Source organism: Apteryx rowi, unplaced genomic scaffold (assembly GCF_003343035.1).
Source record: "Apteryx rowi isolate R43461 unplaced genomic scaffold, aptRow1 scaffold_806, whole genome shotgun sequence".
NCBI classification, from domain to species: Eukaryota; Metazoa; Chordata; class Aves; order Apterygiformes; family Apterygidae; genus Apteryx; species Apteryx rowi.
The window spans coordinates 3,714-27,438 of NW_020451101.1; the positions used below are offsets into that span (position 1 = coordinate 3,714).

The 23,725-nt window shown below is 57.7% G+C and overlaps 1 protein-coding gene across 8 annotated transcripts in view; it reads right to left on the minus strand.

Moving 5' to 3' along the window:
• Nucleotides 1-6: 6 nt before the first annotated feature.
• The window catches only part of ATF7 (activating transcription factor 7), a 60,392-nt gene continuing 36,673 nt past the window's right edge, over nt 7-23,725 (minus strand). For 4 of the 8 annotated variants that reach the window (XM_026089248.1, XM_026089246.1, XM_026089247.1 and 1 more), the window contains 10 exons: nt 20,512-20,608; nt 17,914-18,032; nt 15,318-15,452; nt 14,530-14,687; nt 12,343-12,442; nt 11,025-11,138; nt 9,679-9,855; nt 8,169-8,366; nt 6,402-6,510; nt 7-3,733 (listed from right to left, as the gene is read on the minus strand). In XM_026089248.1, coding sequence (XP_025945033.1) covers nt 3,513-3,733; nt 6,402-6,510; nt 8,169-8,366; nt 9,679-9,855; nt 11,025-11,138; nt 12,343-12,442; nt 14,530-14,687; nt 15,318-15,452; nt 17,914-18,032; nt 20,512-20,608 — 1,428 coding nt within the window. In that variant the 3' untranslated portion in view covers nt 7-3,512. The remainder of the gene's footprint in view (nt 3,734-6,401; nt 6,511-8,168; nt 8,367-9,678; nt 9,856-11,024; nt 11,139-12,342; nt 12,443-14,529; nt 14,688-15,317; nt 15,453-17,913; nt 18,033-20,511; nt 20,609-23,725) is intronic. The other 4 variants (XR_003257355.1, XM_026089250.1, XM_026089249.1 and 1 more) reach the window with 4 other exon arrangements.

Genomic DNA, 23,725 nt, shown 5'->3' on the forward strand with positions numbered 1-23,725 from the left:
GGGGGGGGATTTGGGCGAGAAACGGAAGCAAAACGGACTAAATCAGGGCCCGGGACTTTGATTCCCAGGTTTTTTCCAAGGTGGCAGTGAGGGAAGGATGATGCCTTACCGGCGGCCCTGCTCTCCCAAGGAATTTGGAGACGGATCGTGGCTGGGAGAGYTTCGTCTCCACGGGAGGAAGAGGAGGGAGCGCTTCCCTCCCACGCCGGCTCTCGACGGCCGGGCTGAAGGCTCTCCCTGGGTTTTGCGCTGTGCCAGCAGGGAAAACAGCTCCTCCAGGACATGTTATTTAGCAATTTGTTTCTCTCGGACAATACAGGAAAGACGGATTGAGTGAAACGCTCCATATCCTACCGGAAGCATTCCGGGGCAGCAGGCATGTGGGGTTGCAAATGGCCCCAGGTCCCGCGGAAAAGCCGGGGAGAAGGTGGCAAAGCCCGAGGGTTGGCAGGGAAAAGTGCACGTGCCCAGCGAGCTGCAGAGCCGGAGCGGCTGCCACCCTTCGGGAAACCTCTGGAAAGGAGGAGAAATCCTTTCCCCGCTAGGAGAAATCCGTGTTTTTCCCCCCAAAGACACCAAGTCTTGGGACAAGAGCTGAACCAAACGGGACAAGAAGCAAAATGGCCCCTGTCTGTCCGTCTGTCCATCCTTGCAGCTGCTGATTTAGGGCCACGAGTCCCAGCGGCGCTCCGGCTTTCCGCAGCTCCTTTAAGTGCACGCGGAGCAGCGGGGAATTCCTCTTCCTCGCAAGGCGAAGGCTCCTCGGGAGCCGCGTGCTCCACGCAGCCCTCGTCTTTCCAGCCAGCGTCCCTTAAACACGACTTACTTGAGCGCAGCCGTCTTAGTAAATAAAACCAAGCTTCTCCATCCGGCTGGAAAAGTCCGAACTGCCACGGCTTTTGCAAGCTTTATCCCATTTTGGCTTTAAAAGCAGCTCTGCCAGGAATCTTGCGGATCCCCCGAAGGGGATTAACCGCAGCAGGATGCTCAAGAACGATCCGTGCGGCTCGGACACCGTCTTGCGCGGCCGGCTCGTCCCACCAGGGTGAGAACGGAGAACCGCCCTGCCGCCACCTCTCCTTTACCTCTTCCCTGTCTCTCCCTTATCCGTAGCTGGAAAGGGAGGCCGGAAGCATCTCTCCCAACCGGAGCAAGGTGCACATCAGGGATGCATCCGCGTGGACAGGGAAGTGCAGCCGCTTCGCCAGTTGAGGCAAAGTGGAATTAGGCCGGCGTTATTCCAACGAGCCGGCCTGGCCTGGGAGCCGCCCTGGGAATTGCTCGGCCGATCCCTGAAAGCGGTGCAAAGCATCACATGCCGTGAGCAAAAGCGTGCCTGAATGCGGCAGGCTAAACCTGAAATCCCGCCAATTAAAAAAGAATAATAATCCAAAAAAAAAAAAGTTATGGTACCGGCGACGGCGACGCTCGTTTCCTGACGGCCGCCGCCAACCTCCGGAGCTCCACGGCGGCGTTTTCCTGGGTTTCCCCAGCATCTACCCAAGGCACCGAGCGTCTGTGCACTGAGGGGAGCTGAGGCAGGAGGAAATACGGAAGCAGGGCGGCTGGAGACACCGTGATCCTTCCTTTTCCCATCCCGCGGCGCTTTGCCGCCTTCTCCGCGGAGCCGAAGCAAACGTGTTCGCGACACATTTTTTTGTCCTAAGCTGCTATTCCGAGCTGCAGGAACGAATCCAGGATTTGCTGCCCTTCCCTATCGCAGCTCCGTGACTTGCACCCAGGATGAGCTGACGCCCAGGACGAACGAGCGAAGGCAGAAGAGCGTCGCGAGCGTGGCCGCAAGGTCTAGGAAAACCTGAGAGAGGAGAGGGGGAGAAGACAGATCCCACCGGCAGCAGAACAAAACGCGGAGCTTCGCTTTCCACTGCACGATCCGGTTCCTCGCTTGGATTTTGCTTTGGGTTTTGCCATCCCTGGAAACCCTCCGAGTCTCGAACCGCTCTGATGAGCAAACTTGCATCCAAAGTGGCGAGTGCAACCTGAGGCGGGCGACGGCTCGGGCCGAAGGGCCTGACGGCGAGGAAGGTTCCTCCTCCAGAGGAGGAAGGGAAGACGGAGGGCCGAGAGCTTCGTGGACTTGGATGAGGTTTGGTTTAAGCGCATCCCTCCCCTCTTCCGAAACACAAACCACGGTGCGCGAACGTCAACTGCAAAGGGCCTGGAATGGCGYTGGGAAGCACGCACGGACCTGCTACCACCGCTCGGCAAGAGAGTGGATGCCCCTCCAAGCGCCGTTCAACGTCAAGGCTGGTTTCTAACCTCCCCTACGGAACTGGAAGCTCTGCGAATCCTTCGTTCGCTCCGGCTCGGAAGCAACGGCTGCTCCGTCCCCGAGAGCAGAAGAATATAGCGAAGAAGAGGTAAAAAGCCGGGCAAGTAGCAACACTATTTTGCGCTCCCTCCCCTCGGAGCAGGCAACTGCTCATGATTTAAGGCCACCGTTTTTAAGGTCATCAAGGTTACGCGTAGAGGAGAAGATCCTTGGAAATGGAGGGCTTCGTTGGCCAAGATGCACAGCGGAGCTGACAGCAGATGAAGAACCGTGGGACTCGCGTTATTGCTGCCTGCTGGGCCGGCTCCGGGCGTCCGCGTAGCTCCCGGAGCACCTGGCTCCYGGCAGACACAACCCGGCACCACTCAACCGCAAGGAAGACCAAGAGCAGCCCCTGCGCTGCCGGAACGGGCACTGGTTCGCTCAAGCAGCTGGAGCATCCCGCTAAGAGAGCGGCGGGTGACTTATCCGCAGCTCCCAGCGCAGCAGGAATGCCCTCCCCCCTCTCCCTACCGTCGCAYGCAAACCGATTCACAGCGATTCCGCGGTGGTGGCAGGGCTCGCTCCGAAAAAACCGACCGCTGGCCTCCGGGCRGTTCCTGCGACGAGACTGACCTCGGTGCCGTTAACCTCCGGGCTCAAGGAGGCTTCTTGGGCGAAGGTGCAGCGTCCCGGGTAGCTAGAGCAGCGCGGGGAGCAGATGCCTGCAAGCAGCACGCTGTTAAAAATAAAATACGGTGACAGCACGACTAAATGTCACAGCCTCCCAAGAGCTACGGGGTTTTTTTTTCCCTTCGCTGCGAGCGGAGGGGGAGGCACGGAAGAGCGAAAGCGCCAAGGGGAACCGCCAAGCCCGGAGGTTTAGTGTTAACGTAACCGATACCCCAAGGTTGAACCTTTTGAGGCGCTTTGGGAGCGAGGCTCCGCGCGTCAGGACAGTTCGGCAACTCGCCCGCTCGCCAGCTAAGGGACGGAGAAGGCGCTCGATCCGCCGCCGTCCCGCGGGGCCGGCCGACGGCGCGGCCGTGGCTCCRTACAGGCTATTGCAGCGGAAGAAGCGCCGTAGCTGCCCTTAACTCGCTTTTAAAAAAAAAAAAACCCAAAAAACAAAAAAAATCCGCGTCCGCCCTCCGGTTCGGGTCGGTCTCTCTCCGGCTGCGAGTTCGCGGTTAGTTCGGGGTCCCGCGCGCGGGGCCGGGGAGGGGGGGAGGCTGCGGCATCATCTGCCGGCCGACTGCGACTGTGGAGCCATGATGACGTGGGACTGCAGCGGCAGCCCCAGCTCTGTCCTTTGGCTCGCCATCTGGGTGAGGACCGACGTGGCGACCGCCTCGGCCGCCGAGCGCACGCTGAGCCCGTTGGGGGAAGCCGTGACGGAGCTGTGCTGGATGACGGCGGCGGGCGAGCCGGTGGGCTCCGAGCTCTCCTTCGGGCTTTCTGCTGGAGCGGARAGGGGGAAAAAAGAAGGAAAAGAYGGTTAGACAGCAGGGCRGCRGGATGGGAGACCGTCCCTWYCTCTAAGCAGCGCAGAAATCACGCAGGTATTTATTTAACGCTCATCCTAAGCCTTTTCAGCCAAAATAGGMTGGGGATAGAGACGCTGATCCCTGYGGGAATCACGGCTTCCCCCACCAAGCTGGGCCCCCCCCCCAAGGATGGGCCGGAGCAGCTGCTTGGCACAAGCGAGCAAGGCCTGGGAATAAAAGCGATTTGAGCGGAGCCGTGACGCCCCACCAGGTCCGGCCGGTCCCRTGCCGTTGGGAAACGCCGCCGAACCTTACCGGAGTCGCGCCAGCGAGGCAGCGAGCGCGGGYGTCACCCCCAAGGACAGCGGAGCCAGCGCAACCTTCGCGGCAGTAAATCCGTGTCCCTCGTTAGTGCAAACGCGCTTTCCTGTGTGGCATTTCCCGGCACGGTCCCTGGGTCGAGGCCGTTTAGCCCAGGGACCGAGCAGCTCCTTCGGCGTCCTTACCGTCTGCCGGGCGAGCGCACAGGAAAGCACGACGCGGAAACGCCTTCTGCAAAGGCGCTCTAGCTTGTTTTTGTCTTTTTTTTTTTAACATAAACTACCTGGTTTGCTCTTTACTGTTCCCTAGACCATTACAATTAATTAGAATTAGAATTATGAACTCTTTGCTTGCTCCATTTCTTTCGGCAACTCAAAGCAGTAGGATTGAAGGGACGGGAAGAAAACACAGGCAGACACCTTCCCCCCCGCGCTCGTTTCCGAGCGGCGCGGATCGGTCTCCCGAACTTTGGATCCTCTCCCACGAACGGCACGCTGCGCCCAGGCAGAGCCGCCAAGGCGGCGGATAATTTGTGAGCTATCAAACACCGAGGCGAGAGCAATCAGACCTCTCTCGTTGGGGGTAGAYGCTCATTATCTACAGATGTCAAGAGGAAATTCCCTCCCGTGCACTTGCCTCGATGAATTACGGGTAAGATGCGGTCACCTTCCTTCCAAAGAGCAAAATAACGGTGCGAGCTGGGCTACTTCCTCCACGTCAAGCGGGTAAAAACCCCCATGACACCGGAAAAATCGGAGATGAGGTTTGGAGGAGGTTTGGGCTCCTTTTTTCCGCCCGGCACTTGAACACGGCGCCCCTTCCCCSAGCTGGTTTTACCTCCGCTCGCGAAACCTTGGCTTGGCCTTCGCTAACATATTGAAAGATGCGGCTAGCGCAGCAGATTTGAGAACCGACTTGGCGGGGAGAGAGAGAAGGTCGAGCAGAGCAATATAGCAGTTTGGCATCCCCAAAAAGGAGATTTACAAGGTATCGCCAATAAAACAACCCAACTGTACGTGAGGCAGCTGTAATTCCATCGAGGGAATCTGGCATTTTTGTTTAAGGACCTGCTTAGTCACAAATCTCAATAATAAAACCGGCAGCCAGGGAGGAGGGGGCCCGGGGAGGGAGGTGTGAATTTCCTTTTTATTATTCCGATGTGCGATGAATTCCTATTATTGGAGCAGACAGACTGCGCGGAATAATAATAGGAACTGTAAACTTTGGAAGCGAACAGGAAAAATCATGTCGCCTCTCGGCGTTAGACACGGAGAGAACACCTGTCTGCAAGGGCCGGGGGACAGCGAGGGTTTTCACGACCGCATTACTCAAGCTGCGAGTCACGGTAATGAGTGGAAATAAAGCCAGGCTACGCCAGGTCCCCGCACGGCGTGTGTTCGTGCCGCGCCGTACGGGAGCAGAGCACTTCAGAGACCCAGGAGGAGGTGGGAATCGGGAGTCAGGAAGGACAGGACCCGCTTTCTTCGCTTTTGACCTTCTCCCTTTCCTCCTTCTCTCCATCCAGCCCTGTCTCATGGCCCGTTAATGCAGGCGACGCTAGGGGACTCGAGGATTCTCCGAAGGGCTCCGCACCGACAGCGCAGCGAGGAGCTGCTGTTGCAGAGACGACACAAGAGGCAAGAAGAAGGCAGCCATGATGTTTAGCTCCCGGGTTGGTTATAATGAAATAGGCAGTGTTAAGGAAAAAAAAAAAAAGAAAGAAAGACAAGAAGATCAAAAGAAGTCTTCTTGCTTCCAAACCCGGTTTGATGTGAATCGCGGAGAGCAAGATACAGAGCCCCATGATGTCATTTATAGAGTTTGGCCTTTTCCGACTCCGGCTTCGCTTTCAGAACAGCGATAGTTTCTAACTTCAAAGAGAATATCGAGCGCTTGGCAGGCTGCCTGCGAGCGGGTGGAGAGACGCTGGCCCACGCTCCAGGGAGAAGCAGATCTGACGGATCTATGTCAAACAGTCCACGCTGCAGAGATGCTACGGGAGAGGCACYGCCTCCTTCCCGCATCGCTTTCGCAGCCTAGCCGCCCTCGCTACCTGACTGCAAGATCTCCTCAGCCAGGGATAAGCTGCGGTTAACTCCCTAGCAGGTCCACACTGGGTGACCCTCCTCAACAGGGACACTTTGGAGGCCGTATCAGAAGACACAGGACCAAGGTCTCTCCTGTCCTTCAAGGTTGAAGTAGTGGGAGGGTGATGGAGCAGAGGCTACGATGAAGGCTAGCTTCCTCTGTGTCTCGTGGGGGTTTCGTCTGCTTAGACCTATCTGAAAGGGCAGCAAGGACGAGCGAAAGCCACCACTCACCGAGATAGCCCTGTGTTTTCTTCTGTAGTGCAGTGACGGGGCAGTCCTTGTGAGCCAGCAGGAGCTGCTTAAGTTGAGCAACTTCGTTCCTCAGTAGCGTAACTTCGTTCTGCGGGTTGAAAACAAACACACACGTATGCATCGCTCACGCTCTCGACAGCAGCCTCCAGCAACGGCAGAAAGCTAATTTATGTGCCCTGCAAATTTACTCGCCTAAGTTGAAATATCGCTGGCCCAAGAACACCTAAAACACAAAGTTTCTGGGTTTGGGGAATTCGGTGTGCAAGAGACTGCAGAATTTCCCTCCAGCGGCCCCCACCACTGCCTGGAAAGCCCCTCGCCGCGCTAGTCTTGGAGGTACGTTCGCCTGAGCCCTCCCGCCAACGCCAGTGGTTTGAGTCAGACGCTCCAGGACGCTGTTGGCTCCGACGGAAAACCAAACAAAGCGGGAAGCTCAGCGTACTGCGATCCGCCGAAGGATGCCTCCATCCCAGCGCATGCCGCAGTCTGACCACAAGCAGCAGTGCAGACTACAACTAGAGCAGCCCACGCCAGGCAGCGTGGAAGATCAGAGCTCTTCCAAGCTTTCAGCACCTCCATGAGCTGTTTCGGATTTAAGGAGAGAATGCCTTGACCTCCAGGTTTAACATTACACGTTTTACAGGTGAGGAACTGCGGCACAGAGAGGAAAACAACTCACCTGGAGCCACAGAGGAGCTCTGTAGCCATTGCTCGATACTCTGGCTACTTCCCCGACCGCTGGGCCATCCTCTCCCCCACCAAGGCAACCAGCAGTGATCTGTTACCCAACCAGTTATATATTCCCTCTCCTTCTCTTTGCTCCTCCAAGACCAAAATGTCTGAGTCTCCAAAGCTTTTCAGGTTTAACGTTCTGCCGTGAAACCAGTTCCACTCCCCTGAAAACTTCGTGCAGCATATTATTCCTCTACCAAAACGTTTGGAGAAATAGCTGAAAGCCAGTCAACTGTATTTCAAAACTGCCCGAGGAAACGGTTTCTATAATTATCTTGGGAAGAGAATAAAAATACCATGATCAGTGCTATTGAAAAAAAATCCCACTGCATGAGTCACTAGCAACCAACGGAAGAAAAAGCCCAGAACGGACACAAGTTCAGTCTTTACCGACCCTTCAATCCTCGGCCAACCCTGAGAGCCTTAACAAGGGGGCTTACTGCAACGGGAGTGAAATTAGGTTCGGTTGTCTGTATCCTTAGACGTGCAGTACTTCTGCTAGGCAGATGGAGGGTGCTGCCAGGAAGCCAGGAAGCCCCCGTTCGGTGGAAAAATCTGCACGGCTACGGGCCGCGGCTGGGGGCCGCAGCTGCAGAGCCTCCCCGCTCGCCCCTGTGCCGGGTCCTTGGCGCAGGAAGGGGACTGGGGCTGTTTCTGTTGACCCTGTGCCAGCAGAAAGCTCTCCCCAACTTTGGGGAGCTTTTCATTCCGCAAATACAGCTGCTTCCTGGGGTCTCCAGGCTCTGCTGCCGGCGCTGGTGTTGCTCCATGTGCTACAGCGCTGCCTTGATGGGGCAAAGAGGCAGAGCTCTTCCCCCGTGTCCTGCTCGAGGCTTATCCTGAGCAACACGATGGAGACCAGGGAGCGAAACCTAGGCACACAGGCAGCAATCCTGCTCCAGGGAGCAATGCCCAAGCGCACATCGCCTCTGCAGATGTTCCCTCTGGAGCGACGGTCCCAGCGCTGCCAGGCCGGCAAACGGCTGCACTCAGCCTCCACGGTTACATACTCACGCTCAGCTGGATGTTTTGGGTCGTGAGCTCCTCAGCTTTCTTCTCCAAGGAAGACACCCAGAGCTTGCGTTTCTGACGGCATCGGGACGCTGCGGCCCGGTTCCGCTCCAGGAACCGCTGCCGGCGCTCGTCGGGGTCTTCGTCAACCGTGCGTCTCCGCCGCCCGCCGGTGCTGGGTGTGGGCTGGGCAGGGGAAACCTGCAGATCAGGAAAGAGAGGTACTGAAGGGGAGGCAGGAACGCGCCCCGACATCACCGCGTCTCTGCTAAGGACGTTTGCCGCTCGGTTTGACGGAGGAGCTGTCAGAGCTTCCAACAATTCCCTTTGCAGAGCGGCCGGGACGGCGTGCCGGAGGGTGAAGCAACCCGGGCTGCAATCAGGGAGTTGGGGACAAAACCCCTTTTGCAGGCGTTTCCGGCAGCCTCCGCCGCGTCTAGGGCGCTCTGCAAACGTCCGGTGTGAATCCGGGCGAACCCACGGATGGGYGAATTGCAGGGGAAGTAGTTAAATCCCAAACTCCTGCACGGAGACTTGGAGGGTACAGTCAAGACAGCAGAGGTTTCTCCCCCTCGGCGCGCGGGAGCTAACGCGGTAAATGACCCCAGGCATCCCCCACGGCGCGGCGATGCAAAGAAAACAGCTTTCCTTTTAATTTCACGGAAGAGGTTTTAAACAAGCTCGTTTTGCTTCGCACTGCAACGACCTAGGAGGTTCCCACACAACCAGTCACCACCCGTCCGGGGGGAACTTCCAGCTGCAGGGCCGGGAGCGTCCGGTGCTGCTCTGACACACGCAACCACGCACAGTCAAATCGGCCGCGGTCGAAGCGAACGCGGCCTCCGTTTGCGTCCGCTAACTCACCCGCCGCGCTCCAACTGCCGCTTTTGAGAGGCCAATTTGCTTTAAAAATTAATGTGGGTTAAATTTCCCCTTGAACGCCTTCAGCTAAAGAAGCTGGCGGAGGCCACGGATTCACAGGGTTTCACAACCCCGCCGCATTGCCCGGTTTTATTTCCAGAGAACAAAGGAAAAAGGCAGCGAGGGCGAACGCCGCTGCAGACGCGGCCTCGCCGGCCCTTCCGCAAGGGCTCCGTAATTGCACYGCCGCAATCGGGGAGTGCAGTTACACTTCGGCACTTGCTGTCAGGCAGCATATGGATATTAAACTTTTGGAAGCCCATCTAGCTGACGGAGCAGGTGGCGATGCTGATGGAAGGCTGGCATTTGGTGAGCTGGCAGGAACCAGCGGAGCTGATTGCCTAAGAGGGGAGCGTTTAACCCCAGTAATTGAGCGGGGACGAAGAGAGCAAAATATCCTTCCCAAACTCCAGACCTCGTCAAGCAAATGAACGTGCTGCTGAAGTTTTCTGCCTGGCGCGGTTTGGGAGCGTTAGTACTGGAASCGCACGGAAGAAAACAAGGTTTTTAACCCCCTCTGCGAACCAGGGTGTCGCAAGGTTTTCCTCTTCCTTCCCCAAGGTCCCGAACCCCCCGGCATCTCCGGCCCGACCTCGCGGGCTAAGCAGCGGCAGACCTGCGGCTGAGCTGGGGAAGGGGCGTCAGGGTGTTGGACGAGTATCTGACTCTGCTCCGGACGCGCAGTCACCATCGTGCTGGCTGAGCCCACCACCAGGTTGCTGCCGTTCAGCGAGGAAGCTGTCTGATGCGTCAAGCTGGCCTTCAGCCTCTGTCAGAGGAGAAAAGAGGACATCAGCGGACCTGTTCTCCATGTCGTTAAGGCTTTCACCAGCAATTCTGCCATCCAAGGAGCCAGGCCCCTGGGGAATGTGCTCTTCAGGGACTGCGGCTGACTCAAATCCAACCGAAAGCCATCACCATCTGGCCTACCCAAAGACAGACAGTGGCTTCCAACTCAGGCCCAAGTGGACAGGTGTCTGCATCCCAAAATTGCTACAGCGACTGGCACTGATCCGCTTCCCAGCTGGCAGGCTCCGCACAAAGAGCAYGGACTGAACAGGCTTTGGAGCCTGAACTGCCCTCGAGCACCTGGAGAGAGGACTTTCGGGGATGGAGAAGGGCATATACGGGATCGAGAGCACGTCTGGCGTGTTCCTTCCCTGGGCAGCCGCACGCAGGATCACGGGACAGGATGGCTCTGTCTCATGCCTCGAACAGACTTTAAGATCTCTCAGCCCACTCATGGCTCTAATCCGCCCGCGAATCCTGCAGGCGCCTAACTGGGGTGCGATGGGAGCAGGGACCGCGCAGGGCCCCGCAGCAACGGTGAGCAGCACCACCGTTAAGAGATGGGTCTGCAAACACCTCTACCTTGTGTCAGGCAAAAAAACCCATGGGGTTTCACCGCTCTTTGCTCTCAAACTTAGGTTTGCTTCCTCTCTCCACATGCATCACTTTGATCTGTGGAAGAGCCAACTGAGGAAAACGCTTTCATAAATCTTTAGCTAAAAGAGTCTAGATGAAAACCATTACTAGGAGCCTTGGATTACAGCACGGCGTCTCTTCTCTTGGCTCTGCCTTCCTCAAGCCCACCTCCAACCCATCTGTTATCTTGGAACCAAAAGCTCCGGCGTTACACAACAGCCGCGCTTAGGACGGGGCTGAGGTTTGTCTTGACGCCAGCGTGCCCGCTCCGCCTGCCAGAGCTGCAGCGCCGATTAGTCTGATCTTCCTGGTGGCACTTGTAACACCTGCTCTCCGTGCGGGAAGGCGCCGCGACGGCTGCGCAGGGTTTTGGAGAAGCAGCGTCTCCTCGCAAAGGCCACAAGGAAAAAAAAAAGACTCCAGACGGAGTCTTTTCTGGGAGCTGGTGAAGACTTGAGGGCAACGCCATGGATGTGACACCTCCCCTGCCCAGGCACGTGTTGGGACACTTACCATTTTGGCTTCTGAGTGCACTGGAAGGCCTGATGGCGAGATGGACCCGCTGCTGTTGATGGGTGGCCCAGGAATACCGGGAATGTTGGGCACCATGGACATGGGCCGAGCCAGCTAACAGGGAGAAACCAACACGGGGGTTTTGGAAGCTGAGGTGCTACTTTCGCCAGCGCTTCCCGCGAAGCAGCTCTAGAATAATTCCCTGACCAAGCGCATTTATAAGTCTTGACAACCGCTCTGCATTTAACTGCTGCCATCAGTCACGTCTGCTGCCACCGAAGGCCAGCAGCCACCCCTCTGGCGGCCACAGCGACTGCTTAAGAAGAGCCCAGCCATAGCAACCAATTCCTCGGGAGGGGAAGAAGGGCAGCCCTAAAGACTTCATCCTTTCCCTCCCTCCCAGAAGGCTTTTCCCACCAGCACAGGAGGAGAGGGCGGATGCAAGACCTTCTCCTGAGTCCTCTGCCCAGCTCTATCGCRGAGCTGCGGCGACACCAAGGGTAAGTTAGAGCATCCCCTTCTAGAAAACAGATATTTGTTCTCCCTCGCTGAAGAGGGAAAGCCAAAATTCGCACTGGCTTTTGTAAGCCACTCCGGCACAAAACACAAGCGCAAACCATACTTTAAAACAAGCAGGGAGGTAGGAAGACGTTTCCATGCCCACTAGCTACACCGAGTTGCCCRTGTGTTTGCCTACTTGGACATCAACGTTCCTGCTACCTGAGGCAGAAGGTTTTGGCCACCACTCACCCAAAACCCAAAAGACATGCCCCGCAGGACAGACGGGAGTCAGGCTGCCTGGGCAGGAGCTGAAGCGCTCAGATGTAAAAGCCACCCACCGGGCAAATCTGCTCGCGCATCCCGTACCRCGGAAAATGCCCCGCGTGCAAAAGCACAAGCCGCAATGCTAATATTCAAGCAGCTCTTTAGCATGCTGGCGAGGTTAGGGTGGCTTTCCTGGCCTGCAAAGACCAACATGTTCTCTGCAAGCTCGAACGGTTTCAATTGAAGCACGCTGTTCCAAATGGAAGCAGCTAATCAGGGATCCTACAGTTCCCAGCCCTGGATCAATGGCATGAGCCATCTGTCCAGGCAAGGCTTTGTTTTTTTCCAGACTTATTGCCCTCTAGTGTGATCGATGTGTTATTACTACCTTGCCAGAGCTGGCCCCCCTCTTCCTCCTATTCCAGTCTTATCTAGCGCAGAGCGGGGAGACGCGCTTGAATTTTTACGAAATGGAAGTGTCGCCATAGAGTTGGCAGGGGAAAAYGCCGTCCCCTCCTCTGCCCCGCGGAGCTGTGTTGGACGTTTCTCTTACCGATATAACAGAAGGCATCTGTACAGGAGGGCCTGGAAGGACAGGCATGGTCTGTCCATTTGCAAGCTGCACGACGAGTGGAAGGGAACCTGTGGGAGACCTGGAGAAACAATTCAAATTCGCACGGATTATTTCAACTTTAAGCTCTCCCAGCAGCCCCGTGAGCGGATTATTTCAAGTTTCTGCTGGCCCGGCAGCCCCGTGAGCTCAAGGGCAGGAGCGCGAGTTAACTGCGGTTAGTGAATTTGGGCCAATTTTCACGTTTCTGGAGCGGAGTGAGTACTTTGACCATGTGCTGAATTGGCTGGTGTAAAGCCTAGACGAGCACGCGTGAAGGTAACGACCTCCGGCGCGCTCGCCGCACGCCAGCTCGCGGACCGTTTCGCAGCGAGAGGCGGCAGGCGCTGCCGAACAGGCGCACATGCCACCGCCTCCCATTTCGGATCGTCGCAAGCTCTCCCCTGCGCTACCGTCCCTCTGGCTGCGACCCTCCGGGCTCAGCGCCGCCCGGGAGAGCTCAGGAAAAGCAGAGCTGATCCGCTCCAGCCGAACCGGGAGGAAGGAAACCTTCCCGGCCAGTAAAGGCTGCTTGTGCTCTTCCTCCTCGGTTCACGACAGCGCAGCGGGAAGCTGAATGGAGGCAGAGAAGAGCCGGGAGAAGAGCAGAGCTGCTGGGAGGCTGCCGCTGGGGGAGTCGAGATAAAAACCTGCTGCTGCCTCCTCTGCCGAGCCTGGAGAAAGGCACRGAGGAGGCTCTGCCGTCTGGGATCCTCGGAGGCGCGCTGGCACGGAGTCACGGCAGGGTGGGGAGACGCAGRGAACGCAGGTCGGAGGGGGAAGTTTGCAGCGCCGATAACTCAGGCTGCAATTTTTAAGGCCRCCCGGGGAAGGCGAACGTTCGACTCGCTTTCGTTTCTACCGGGCATCCCAAATCCTCCGGGCTGCTTTGAAAATCCCAGCCTAACCAGCCGAGCCGCAGGGAGCTCGCAGCCTCCCGACGGTCCCGCCACTTCCACCGCGGCCCTAAAACACAGGGACCCTCGAGCAAACTGCAACCCGACCTCTCCGCCCGCTGCGCTCGGCTCTCGGGCCCCAGGAGGGATCCAGTGCCGTGGGCTGCGAAGAGCCCACAAAACCGTATTAAAGGCTCCCTTCCTCCAGGTCTGATCTTCTCCTTCCTCCGAGCGAGAGGGAGACGGTTCCGAGGTGCTACGCTCCGGGTTACCGAAAGGAACGCGACGCCCTTGCGAAGCCCCGGCGCAATCACTTAACCCCTTAACGCCTCAAGACAGGATTTAACACTTTCCGTCAGGAAGCCTGGATTGATGGTGCCAGAGGGTCATAGCAAAAACACGCACAAAAATATGAACTGACAACCCCCAAATAAATGGCCTGGTTAATGCAAGGAGCCAGCCTCAAACAAGGGCAATTAGAAAGAGGTCGGGACCACGGCAAAAACGAAGCATCCTGACACCAAAGAATAGAAATGGGGCTAAATATACGTCTCCTGAGGGCCCACTGTAATGTGTTTCCTGCATCCTTCCGACTCCTTCCTTTTATGTGCAGGCCTGCAGCTACCTAGCAGCGTAGCAGGCTCATAACCACGGCACCGAGCGCTCCCGAGTCCCCGATGCAGRCTGTTAAAGGGGCGAAAAGGAGCAGGTCATCAGATCCGCTCAAACAAACAGCTCCCGAGGCAGACGCTGACCCTGAAGGAGGCCAGCAGGTTGGAGAAGAGGTCACACTTCAGAGGCAGCAGCTGTCTGAGCGAATCCCAAAGCCATTAAAGATGCAGACAATTTCCTACCGCCAGCTTCTCGCAGCCCTCTCCTCCGCAGCAGGCGGCAGAAGCGACTCAGTCCCCAATCAGGCCGCGCTCCCATCGCACAGAGCGAGCGTCTCGGCGGCGTGTTTGGGGATTAAGCTTAATTTCTCCCCGCGGCGAGTTCCGCCTCGTTTCGTTACCCTACAACAATTAGTTCCTGCTTTTCCGCGCTTACGCCCCATCCGGCTTTTCCAGCCTGCGCTGCAACGAGGCCCTYATGCCCAAGCAGCCGCAGCGGGAAYGGCRGCACCTCAGCCATTCCGGCAATCGAGTTAACTTATTTAGGTACCTAATTAGCGCCCGGGAACCCTGACAATTCGGGAATAAAAACCTCAGCGTGCGTCTCCCTCTTCCRTCCTTACCCAAGCTGTCTGTTGGCAGGCGGCGCCTGGGTGATGACGGAGGTCGGGGAAGGCAGCGTTGGGTGAAGCGGGTCGTAACCTAAGTGCAGCGGCAGCGAGCCGGGACGCACGATGGTCGGAGTAGGCGTCGAAATGATTACGGGCTTTGAGGCGATCTCCTAAACACAGGCAAAAGGATACACGCAGTCATCAGCCTAATAATCATCTGGTTTTCTCCTTCTGATGGCTTAAAAGCAATTTAGGAAAAATTCAGGCACCGTGAAATAGAAACTGAGGCACRGAGGGGTGAGACTTAGCCCAAAGTCGCGCTGATTTGATGTCAGTGCTGGGAACGGGGCAGGACACAGCAATTCCGGCAGCCCCTGGGAAATGATCCCCCTCTCCGAATTACCGCTCCGGCCCCAGCTAACGGTTCTACGGTGGAAAGTTATTCAGATGGAGCCCGTGTCACCTAGACTGATGTGCTCGGACTCACGGAGCCAGGCTCCGAGAAGGTGCTTTCCTCGGTGCTTTACACTTCCACCCTGCCGGAAGAGCATCCGCAGCCTCACCCCAGGKTAAAGAGCACGGCTTGCTTCATTTGCCAAATCCACGCGGATATTTAAGGGCAGCAAATGTGTATTTGAGGAGCTGGGGAAGGAACCAGCTTTTCTCTTTCTTTCTCAAATAAGACGGCAACCTCGCAAGCTCACATCAGGCCTTGGTGCGTGAGCGGAGAAGAAACTTTGTGCTTTCCCCCGGCAAAGGGGAGACCGGCAGCTCCGCAGGGCACCGGCCCGGAGACCTACCTTCTCCTTGTTTTGGGGGGACTGCGGGTTAGAGCCGGGGCTGTCCGGAGGCGAAGAGTCCACCTCAACTGGCTCTTCCTCCTTGATTTTGATGTCTGGGGTCGAAGGCAGCGACATGTCCAGGGCTCCGGCGCTCTGCGGGAAAACCAGCCACGGATCAGAGCGACCGTTAGGCTTTGCGAAACATTCGGCCATTCCCAGAGGAAGAGCCCCGGCTCTGAGCTCTTGCCAGATTATTATTATTTATTTGGACTCGAGCAGCATCGGGGAGCCCGAGGCAGGGAGCRGTGCCTCGCCGCTCCGAAGAGCCGGAGGCCAAGCGGAGACGGTCTCTGCCCCAGATGGCACCATTTTGTGGTTTCGCAGTAACACACACACACAATTCTTTCCATTGGCCTTTTTTTTYTCCGGAAAAGGGCTCTGCTGAGGAGAGCAGGTAACTAAGCCAAATGCCTGCTCGCRGAAGAGCTGCAAAGCAGTGTATAAATCAGCCCCAATTATTTTATCGCCCGATTATCAAAAGCAAAYGAGGAGCCAGGCAAGTTGTTAGATATCTAGGAGCCCCCCGTTAAAAGCAGACCCGACCATATGCCTGAACCTGGCAACTTGCCACCACCCGGGGCTCCCGCGGTGCCACGTGCCCCAGTTTGACCAGTTCATGACTTGCTGGTTGCCCCCGGCGGGCAGGGCGAGCTGGGCAGCGCGAGGGGCCGAGCCGGTGGCAAGGCACCTTTGGAAGTCCAGGAGATGCTCAAGCGGAGGCTCCAGCATCGTGCAAGAAGGTTTGGGGAGCCCTTGGGGCTGATAACCCCCCCTCCCCAGCTGGCGATGGGAGGAGGGCAGGGGGACAGCGYGGAGGGGAATCGGCTCAGCGGCCACCTCCGTCCTCCGCGGAGCAGAAGACCCCAGGGAAGATGGTGTCCGCAAGCGAGGGAGAAGCAAGCAAGCGAGTGAGGCTACGCCGGCAGGAGGCCGCGTTAAATCGGGCTGGAACGGACCTCGCAAATCACCCTCCCTCCAGGCAGGGCGAGGGAGTGGGACGCTGCCTAAATCAGTGCTGACGACACCCGGGAAAAACCGGGCACCCGCGGATCCGCTTTTCGGCAGGGTGCGGCTCCAGCGCCGGCGCTTTGCCGGCGGCGGGGGCAGGAGCCGTTTACCTGCCCTCTTCGGCAGAGCCGTGGCGCCGGGAACGGCAAAGGAGACGGGATTAACAGGCAGGAAAGTTTCAAGCCGCTGCAAGCGCCTCCGGGGAAGCCCCCCGCCGCGCCTCTGCTTTTCATTAACGTGCCGCCGTCGAGACCACCCTCGGAAGCGGAGGGGAAAAAGGCGACGGCGGCAAAGCGGGCAAACGTTCAAAGCATCTCGGCGACGCCGCGGGCAGCTCGGGCCGGCTCCGCCGAGCCACCTGGGCGGGCGCCGAGCGCGCGGGGCGATTTCCTAGGGATTGGGGGGAGGCGACGCTTTCCCTACGCCCGAAAGCCCGCCGCGCTCCGAGCCGCCGCGTTTGCCTGGCCGACGGCAGAAATATTTGGACTGCGGGCGTCCTAAAGGGGAAGGAAAGGGGGGAAAAAGAAAAGCAAAAGGGAAAAAAAAAAGCCGAACGTCCGACGGCTCTTAGGCAGCGCAGGATACGGGTGGTCCCGCATATAAAAGCGACTGGCTAGACTGTGGGCTGCTCCACCGTTTCTGGGCAAAACCGCAAACCAAAAGCTAAGCCCGGCTTTAAAGAGCCCCGTTATTAGGGGAGCGGGCGAGAGGCAGCTTTCGGCTCCCATCCCGAATTCCTCCGCACCCCGCGTCGGTGAAGATTTACGCGGCTCCGCTGCGGCAGTTTATTCCCGAGCAGCGCCGCTGACTGCGAGCGTATGTACGGACATATATCACCCGAGTAAATGTAGGTGGCAGCCTAAGAGCCCAACGCGCATCTGCTGCTCCTCGGATCCTGGAAGCGGGGCGGGATGGGGAAAGGGGCGGGGGGAAACGTCCTTAATTAGCTGCTATCTGACGAGCTCCCGTCGTCCTTCGGACCCCTGGGGCAGGCAGGGGCAGTCCGAATCGATCCTGCTCTTTGTTAGGAAGCGCCTCGTCCCTCCCTGCGGCCCCYCCTTGCTTTGCACGGGCTGCGACTGCTCCGGGGCTGCGGGCAGCCGCCGGGAGCTCGCTCCCACCCCCGGCTTTGCGGAGAGCGCGGGAGGAGCAGGCGGGAGGCGAAAGCTTTACGGATGACAAGCCCTAGGGAGGCTCTGGGGGAATTTTGCACCCCCCTGATGGCTCCTGAGTCTCCATCCTCTCCTGCATCTCCTTCCTGCGCTGCAAGGAATTGCGGGTGCCGCCTTTTCTCGCGTTGGAAGGGAAAAGCCGAAGGAAACCGCTAAAACCCGCGCGAACCGGGAGGGCCGGACTGCAGACCAGGCAGCCCAAGTCGCGCAGGTTGCAAAAACACAGTCCCACCTAAGCGTGTTAAACCCGAGAGCAGCCTCAGGCACCCTACGGCATATGCGTTTCATCGGAAGAGCGCGGCCCCCCCCTCCAGCCCCCCTCCCTGATCCGCCAGCGGCTCAGTTTTACGGCGGCGGTGGCCTTTGCCTCTTGCCTTTTTCTCGTCATCCTCGGCGGCTTTCTTGAACTCGTGCTCGAAGGAGCTGGCCAGCTCGTTGAAGAGTCCYACTTCTTCGCAGTTCTTCAAGAAGCGAGTCGGGGTCGGAGTCTGATCTGTTTGGGTTGCAATAGCGATTAGAAGTCAAAGAGAGGCTAGAAAATTCATTTTAACCACCTTAAGCCCTCTCCTGGGACTCCYGGCGTCCGTGGAAAAGCGTGGATGCTTTTCCACTGAGCGCGTGCGGCACGTTTGCAAAAAGCAATTCAGAAAGAGGAAAATAATCGCTTGGCGATTTTGTGTCTCCCATAAATAAATGCTAAAGAACCATTGCACTGCGGTGAGATTCCTGCCCGTGCGTCGCATCCTGCCCCAGCCCGTCCCGCCCCAGCATTTCGGGAACAGTCGTGGCGAGGAAGCGAGACGGTGGGGTTTAATCCCGGGGGGTATCGTGGAAAGAGCAGCTCTTAAAAACATGCGGCGATCGGGGCAGTGGTGGTGGGGAAAACAGCCAAGCGGAGCAGCTCTCCGGCCAAGGCGGAATAGAGCCAGGGAAGAGCCGCTTCGCTCCCCGTTTCTCTCGTTGAGGGAACATTAATGCGCATCCAAGGACAGGCGGCTACGTGGGAGTGCTAATAATTACCACCGCTGTCCAAAGCTCGGTCCCTCCGGGGCCGGTTTTCCACCGTATTAACACGTCGAGTCATGATCTCCCTGGCCATCGCCCAGGCYGTAAAGCAGCGAGCGACCTCCCGGCTGCCGGAGAACCTCGTTCTCCCGCGCRACGTTGGGTCAGGAGGCCCCGTAGGAGCACGTCACGCCGAGAGGATCCATCCGGCAGAAAACGTCGTCGCGTTTGAARCGCGAAAGGGGGGATCGCAGCCTCTCTCATCCCACCTTTTCTCACCCATCCCGCCGGGAAGGGCACCGACGCTTCCGCCCACGGCATCGCCCTAGCGGGGCACGTTCCCGTTTCAGCAAGTCTCTCCGCTGCCGGCTCGGAGCAGGCAGAGAGAGGACGAGTCTTCACGGCTCTTTAGCTTAACTGTGGAGTTACGGCAAGGGACCTACGCCGAATCCTGCTCCTTAACCCAGGGAGCGATTCCCTGGGCTCAAGCACGGAACAGGGAGAGAAGAAGAAACCCCAGAGACGAAAGAGTGGCTTAAAAAAGGACATCAGGAATTTAGGGCAGTAACGTCCTCGCTCTCGCTGCTCAAAGCCCGCGTGTTTTTTAGCCCTCGCAACCCCCCCAGCGGCCTCCTCCGCCGTCGAGCTCTCAGCCAGCGCAAGCTCGTGTTAAACAAGCTGYTCTTGCGCCGACCGCAGCTAAATGGGTTTGGGAGGTTTTTTTCGCTTTGCGGTTTAGCCGCCCCGGAGGAGCATCCACCTCCGGGAGCAGCAAACACGAGGCCTTTTAATCACGCGTCCCCGTTAGGGACCTTACCCGGAGGTTGGACYGCGCTCCGTTTCCGTACTCCCGTCGCCACTTGGCCAATTTACACCTGGGGTTTATCGAGCAAAAGCTAACGCTCAGCCTCTGCGTCCCGTTTAGGAACACGGTGAACGGAAGGAGGAACGATCTTTAGGAACCGGAGGCTTTTTTCAGCCCCTGCTCCAAATCCTTCACCCATTAGCCYGATCCCGTATGAAATTATTTGCCCCTGGGAAGCCCGTTTCGTCCCCGGGAGATGCTTTCTGCCCTTCCGGCACGGGCTGCGCGAGCTCTCAGAAGAGCAACCCGAAGGTGCAGTTAACCGAAAGGCTTTAAGGAACAAATTGCATCGCTGTTTCCTAGCTCCCCACTGAATTTGGGCTGCAGACAGATCTCGAAAAAAGGTGCCAGACCTTTTTAACACCCGCTTCGTCACCGAAACGGCAGGACTGCAGCCTCCCCTTGCGAACTCGCAAGGCTTACGGAAGCATTTCCCCCTCGCTTCTCGTTCGCAGCGACGGCCCTTTCATCCGGCGGGAACGCAAACCTTTCAAGAAGCCCCAGCGAAAGGGGATTGACAAGGCAGGAGAATATCCATAACCGGCAGCGATCCGCTGCCAGACGACAGTATCCATTTTTTTCTCCAAGCTTATAAAGGCCGCATTGACTGTGAGCTGCCCCAGCGCCTCATTTGGGCTCCGCAAATGCACTCTCGGCAGTAGCCGGTGCACTCGGTGGCATTTTAATTTATTAACTGCTAGCCTAAAAGCTCGAGAAAATTGACACCTGGGCTGAGGGGAGGAAGCCGGGTTTGTCAGATTTTGTTCATCGTCCTCAAAGCGCATGCAGAAACGTGAGAGACCCTTTCGCCCGTAAATCTTCCAGCCTTAATAAAAAGGGTGAGAGCTAAAAAAGAAGGAGGGAGGGGGGGGGGAAAAAAAAAAGCAAGCCACAAAACCTGATACCACCATAAAAAAAGAAAAAAAATAGAAACTTGGAAGCCTCTGGCTTTCCTTTCCTCCTGATTAAATGCAGATCACAAGAGCTTTTTATGGGAGGTAGAGACGTTTTTCAGTGCATCTGGTCCCTGGTATTAATCTTGCAGTCATGCTATATTAATGTGCACCATTTTCCGAGCTGGCCTGGATCGAGCGCCACATACCTGCTATGATGACTGAGTCGGTTCGAGCGGGGCCGAATTTCAATGTCATCTCATGCTTGTGTTTATGAACCGCCAGGTGGTCCTCGTTTGTAAACCTCTGAAATGAAACAATTTAGAAAATCGTGAATAAATGCATTTTGCGTTTTACGGTACATCCTGCAGCCGGGTTCGGCAGCGGTGGGGGGGTGGAAAGAGCAACTGGAACGCGGTCGCTGCCGAGYGTTGAGCGAAACCAGAGTGGGACAGATTGGCGGGGAAGCGGGGTGCGAACACATTGCTCCCGCCGCAAAAGCCATTAGGAGGGTTTCCGGCGAGCGGGGACAAAYATTTGCCATAATCGGTTTTTTTTGCAAGCGGCCGCCGAAGAGGGGAAATGCAAACCGCTGGGTGAAAAGCGCCGCTTTATCGCTCGCGGAGGGGCGAGTTATCCGCTGTCGGGGTCGGGCGGCATTTCGGGCGACGGAGCCGGCACCGGCCGCGGTTTGACGAAGCGGGACGGGCCGACGGCGCTCCGTAACGCCGCTCCGGAGCGCAGGATGGGTTTTCCGGTGCCGGCGGCGTAACGGGGGGCTCGATCTGCCCGCGCCGGCGAGCGGAGCAAGGGCTGGGGGCACCGGGGTGACATTAAAACGAGACAAAAAGGGGTTTCGGCGACCTCCCCGGGTGCTTTTCAGCAGCCGGCGCGAGGAGCCGGGCTGGAGGAAGGGATGGAGTTAAAGCAAATAATAATAAAAGAGCGGAGGATGGATTGCGCCTCTCCTAATAGACTGCGACAAACGGCGAGGCTGAGGGCATTTCGCGGGCCGTGCTGCAGGATTTTTATGCATGCGGCGCAGCCCCTTTCTTTTTTTTTTTTTCCCTCTCTTTCTTTTTTGTTTCTCGAAAGAGCCGCCGCAGCAGAGAATTTCCTTCCTTCCTTCCTCGCCGCTCTTCAAGCGGACGGACAAACCGACGCAGCCCAGGGCCGCCCGCGAATTAGCCGACGCGCGAGACCCGTCCCATCTATCCCCCCTCCACCACCACCACCACCACCACCCCGTCGGCTTCGGCGCGATATATCTCATGCAAAATTTGCATATATTTGCAAAAATACCAGGCGGGTCCGCAGCGCTTTTGAGAGGGCTCCGATTAAAAAAGAAAAAAAGGGGAAAAAAATCGATTTAGGAGCTTTTGCACTCGCGGGCTTGAAGCGCTTGCAGGCGTCGCGGCAGAGAGGGGTTTATCAGAGCCGCTCCCCACCTAAATATTAAAGACCGTTCCCCAAATTTTCCGGCTCTGCCTTGCACCAAGCAAAGAAACTGGGGAGATTTTTGGGCCGAGGTGCAAATAAGCCTCAAGCTGCTTTTATTCGGACCCGCAGCAACGGGGGGGTCGGAGCCAGGCGCAACGCCGGTGCCGTTCCCAGCTCCGCAGGCGCTGTGCAGCCCGGCTTCAGCAGCACGGGTCCCCCCAAACCTATTTTAAATCTTTTTTTTTGGTCCGTCCCAGCTTGGTTTTTTTTTTTCCCCCTTTATTATTATTTTTTTTCTTTTTCCTAGGGCGCTTCTCCCGCTTTCGCCGCCCGTTACGGCTCTATTTAACATCTTTATGCGGCGGTGCCAGCGCCGCGGCTCTGCCTCTCCCCCCTCCCCGCGCGCGGGAACGCTCGCAGACGCTATATATCTTTCGGCACACATTTCCAAACGCCRAAACCTAGAGGCTGAGTCTGGCGCTTCGGCGCTAAATCATGTCATTTTGCACAGGGAGGAAAGGAGCAGAGGGAAAGGGGGGGGAAAAGGAAAAAAAAAAAATCCAATGAGTTAAAGCCACAGCGCCGGCTTTAATATTTAATCTCCTTCCATCAGCATCCGACACGGAGTGGCGTTATTTCGGCCCGCTGTTTCGCGGGGGCGAGGGGCGAAAGCAGGTTTTCAAGGGCGAACTCCCCCCCTCCCCGCGGCGGGCGGCGTTCCGGGTCGGGGCGAGCGCGGCGCCGCGTTCCTGCACCCCGGGGACGCCAAGGGCCTTTCGGAGAGAGCGGATTCGAGGCGTACGGAGGCCGCGGCCTTTACTCGACGGGCTCTGACGGCTCTGCGAATAAATGGGGTCATTTGAAAAGCCGCGTTTAGGAGGATACGGGACTTTCAGCCGGAGTGATGCGGCAGCTCCGTTAGGGAAGGAGCCAGAGGAGAAACGCGGGAGGCTGCAGCCTCGCTCGCTAGGCGAGAATAGGATTTTTTCCATCGGTCTAATAAGCACCAACACGGAAAACAAGGGCTGGCGCCGGCTTTTTCCTCTCCACCGCTTTTGTAAAGCCTCCGAGCGCCTTCGAATCGCAGCGCGGGAATCCCGCGGCACGAGCCGGCGCTCCAGAGCCAAGGGCGGATGGCAGCAGGGGCTCCGGCACAGCCGAAACGCCCGCTGAGAGCCTCGCTCCCCTCCGCTGCGGCTTCGGGAGAAAACCGAGAGCCGGCCGCGCTCGATGCGTGGGAATCGCATGGGAATCGTGCGGGAATCACTTTATCCCACTGCGGTGGCTCCGGTGGCCGCGCGCGCGGGAATAAAACAGGCGGAGCCGTCGCAGCCTACGAGTGGCAGCGCTGGTTTCGGAGCCCCGACGGGAATTTTCAAAGGCGGCGAAATGAGCCCGGCTGCCAAAAAAGTCAGGTTTAATGCAGGAGAGGCGGAGGCCACGCCAGGCGCAAAGGGGGCCACGGGAAAGCGCTCGGAAAAGCGCTCCCTCTTTGCTATTACGGCCGGGAGCGATGCGATTCCCCCCCCAGGTTGCAGCGCCGAGCTGGGCTCCGTCTCACCCATTTCCCAGCTGAGCGCTGCCGASGCTAATTCCCTCCCCGGCGCAGGGGCTGTAAGGATTAATTCGCTAATGGGCATAAAGTGCCCAGATCCCCGAGTGATTCATGGATGCGAAAGGCCGGGGGGGACCATCGCAATTATCTGCCGGGGACCACGTGAATCCCCCGAAGGGGCCGTTTCCGTAGGAAAGCAGGTGCCACGAGCCCGCTCGGAGGCAACGCTCGAAAGACTTGTTGGTTYGGAAGAATGCAACGATCGTACAGCAAAGTTGCRTTTTTCTTTTTCCTTTTTTTTTTGCACTTACGGGGGACGAAACGCAAAGGTTTCGCATGCGTTTTCRCTTTGCCCGGACCGACAAAAAGCAGGGGGGGAAGCCCCAGCGCAAGGTTCCCTGGGGCAGAGTGGCAGAAGCTCACGCCGA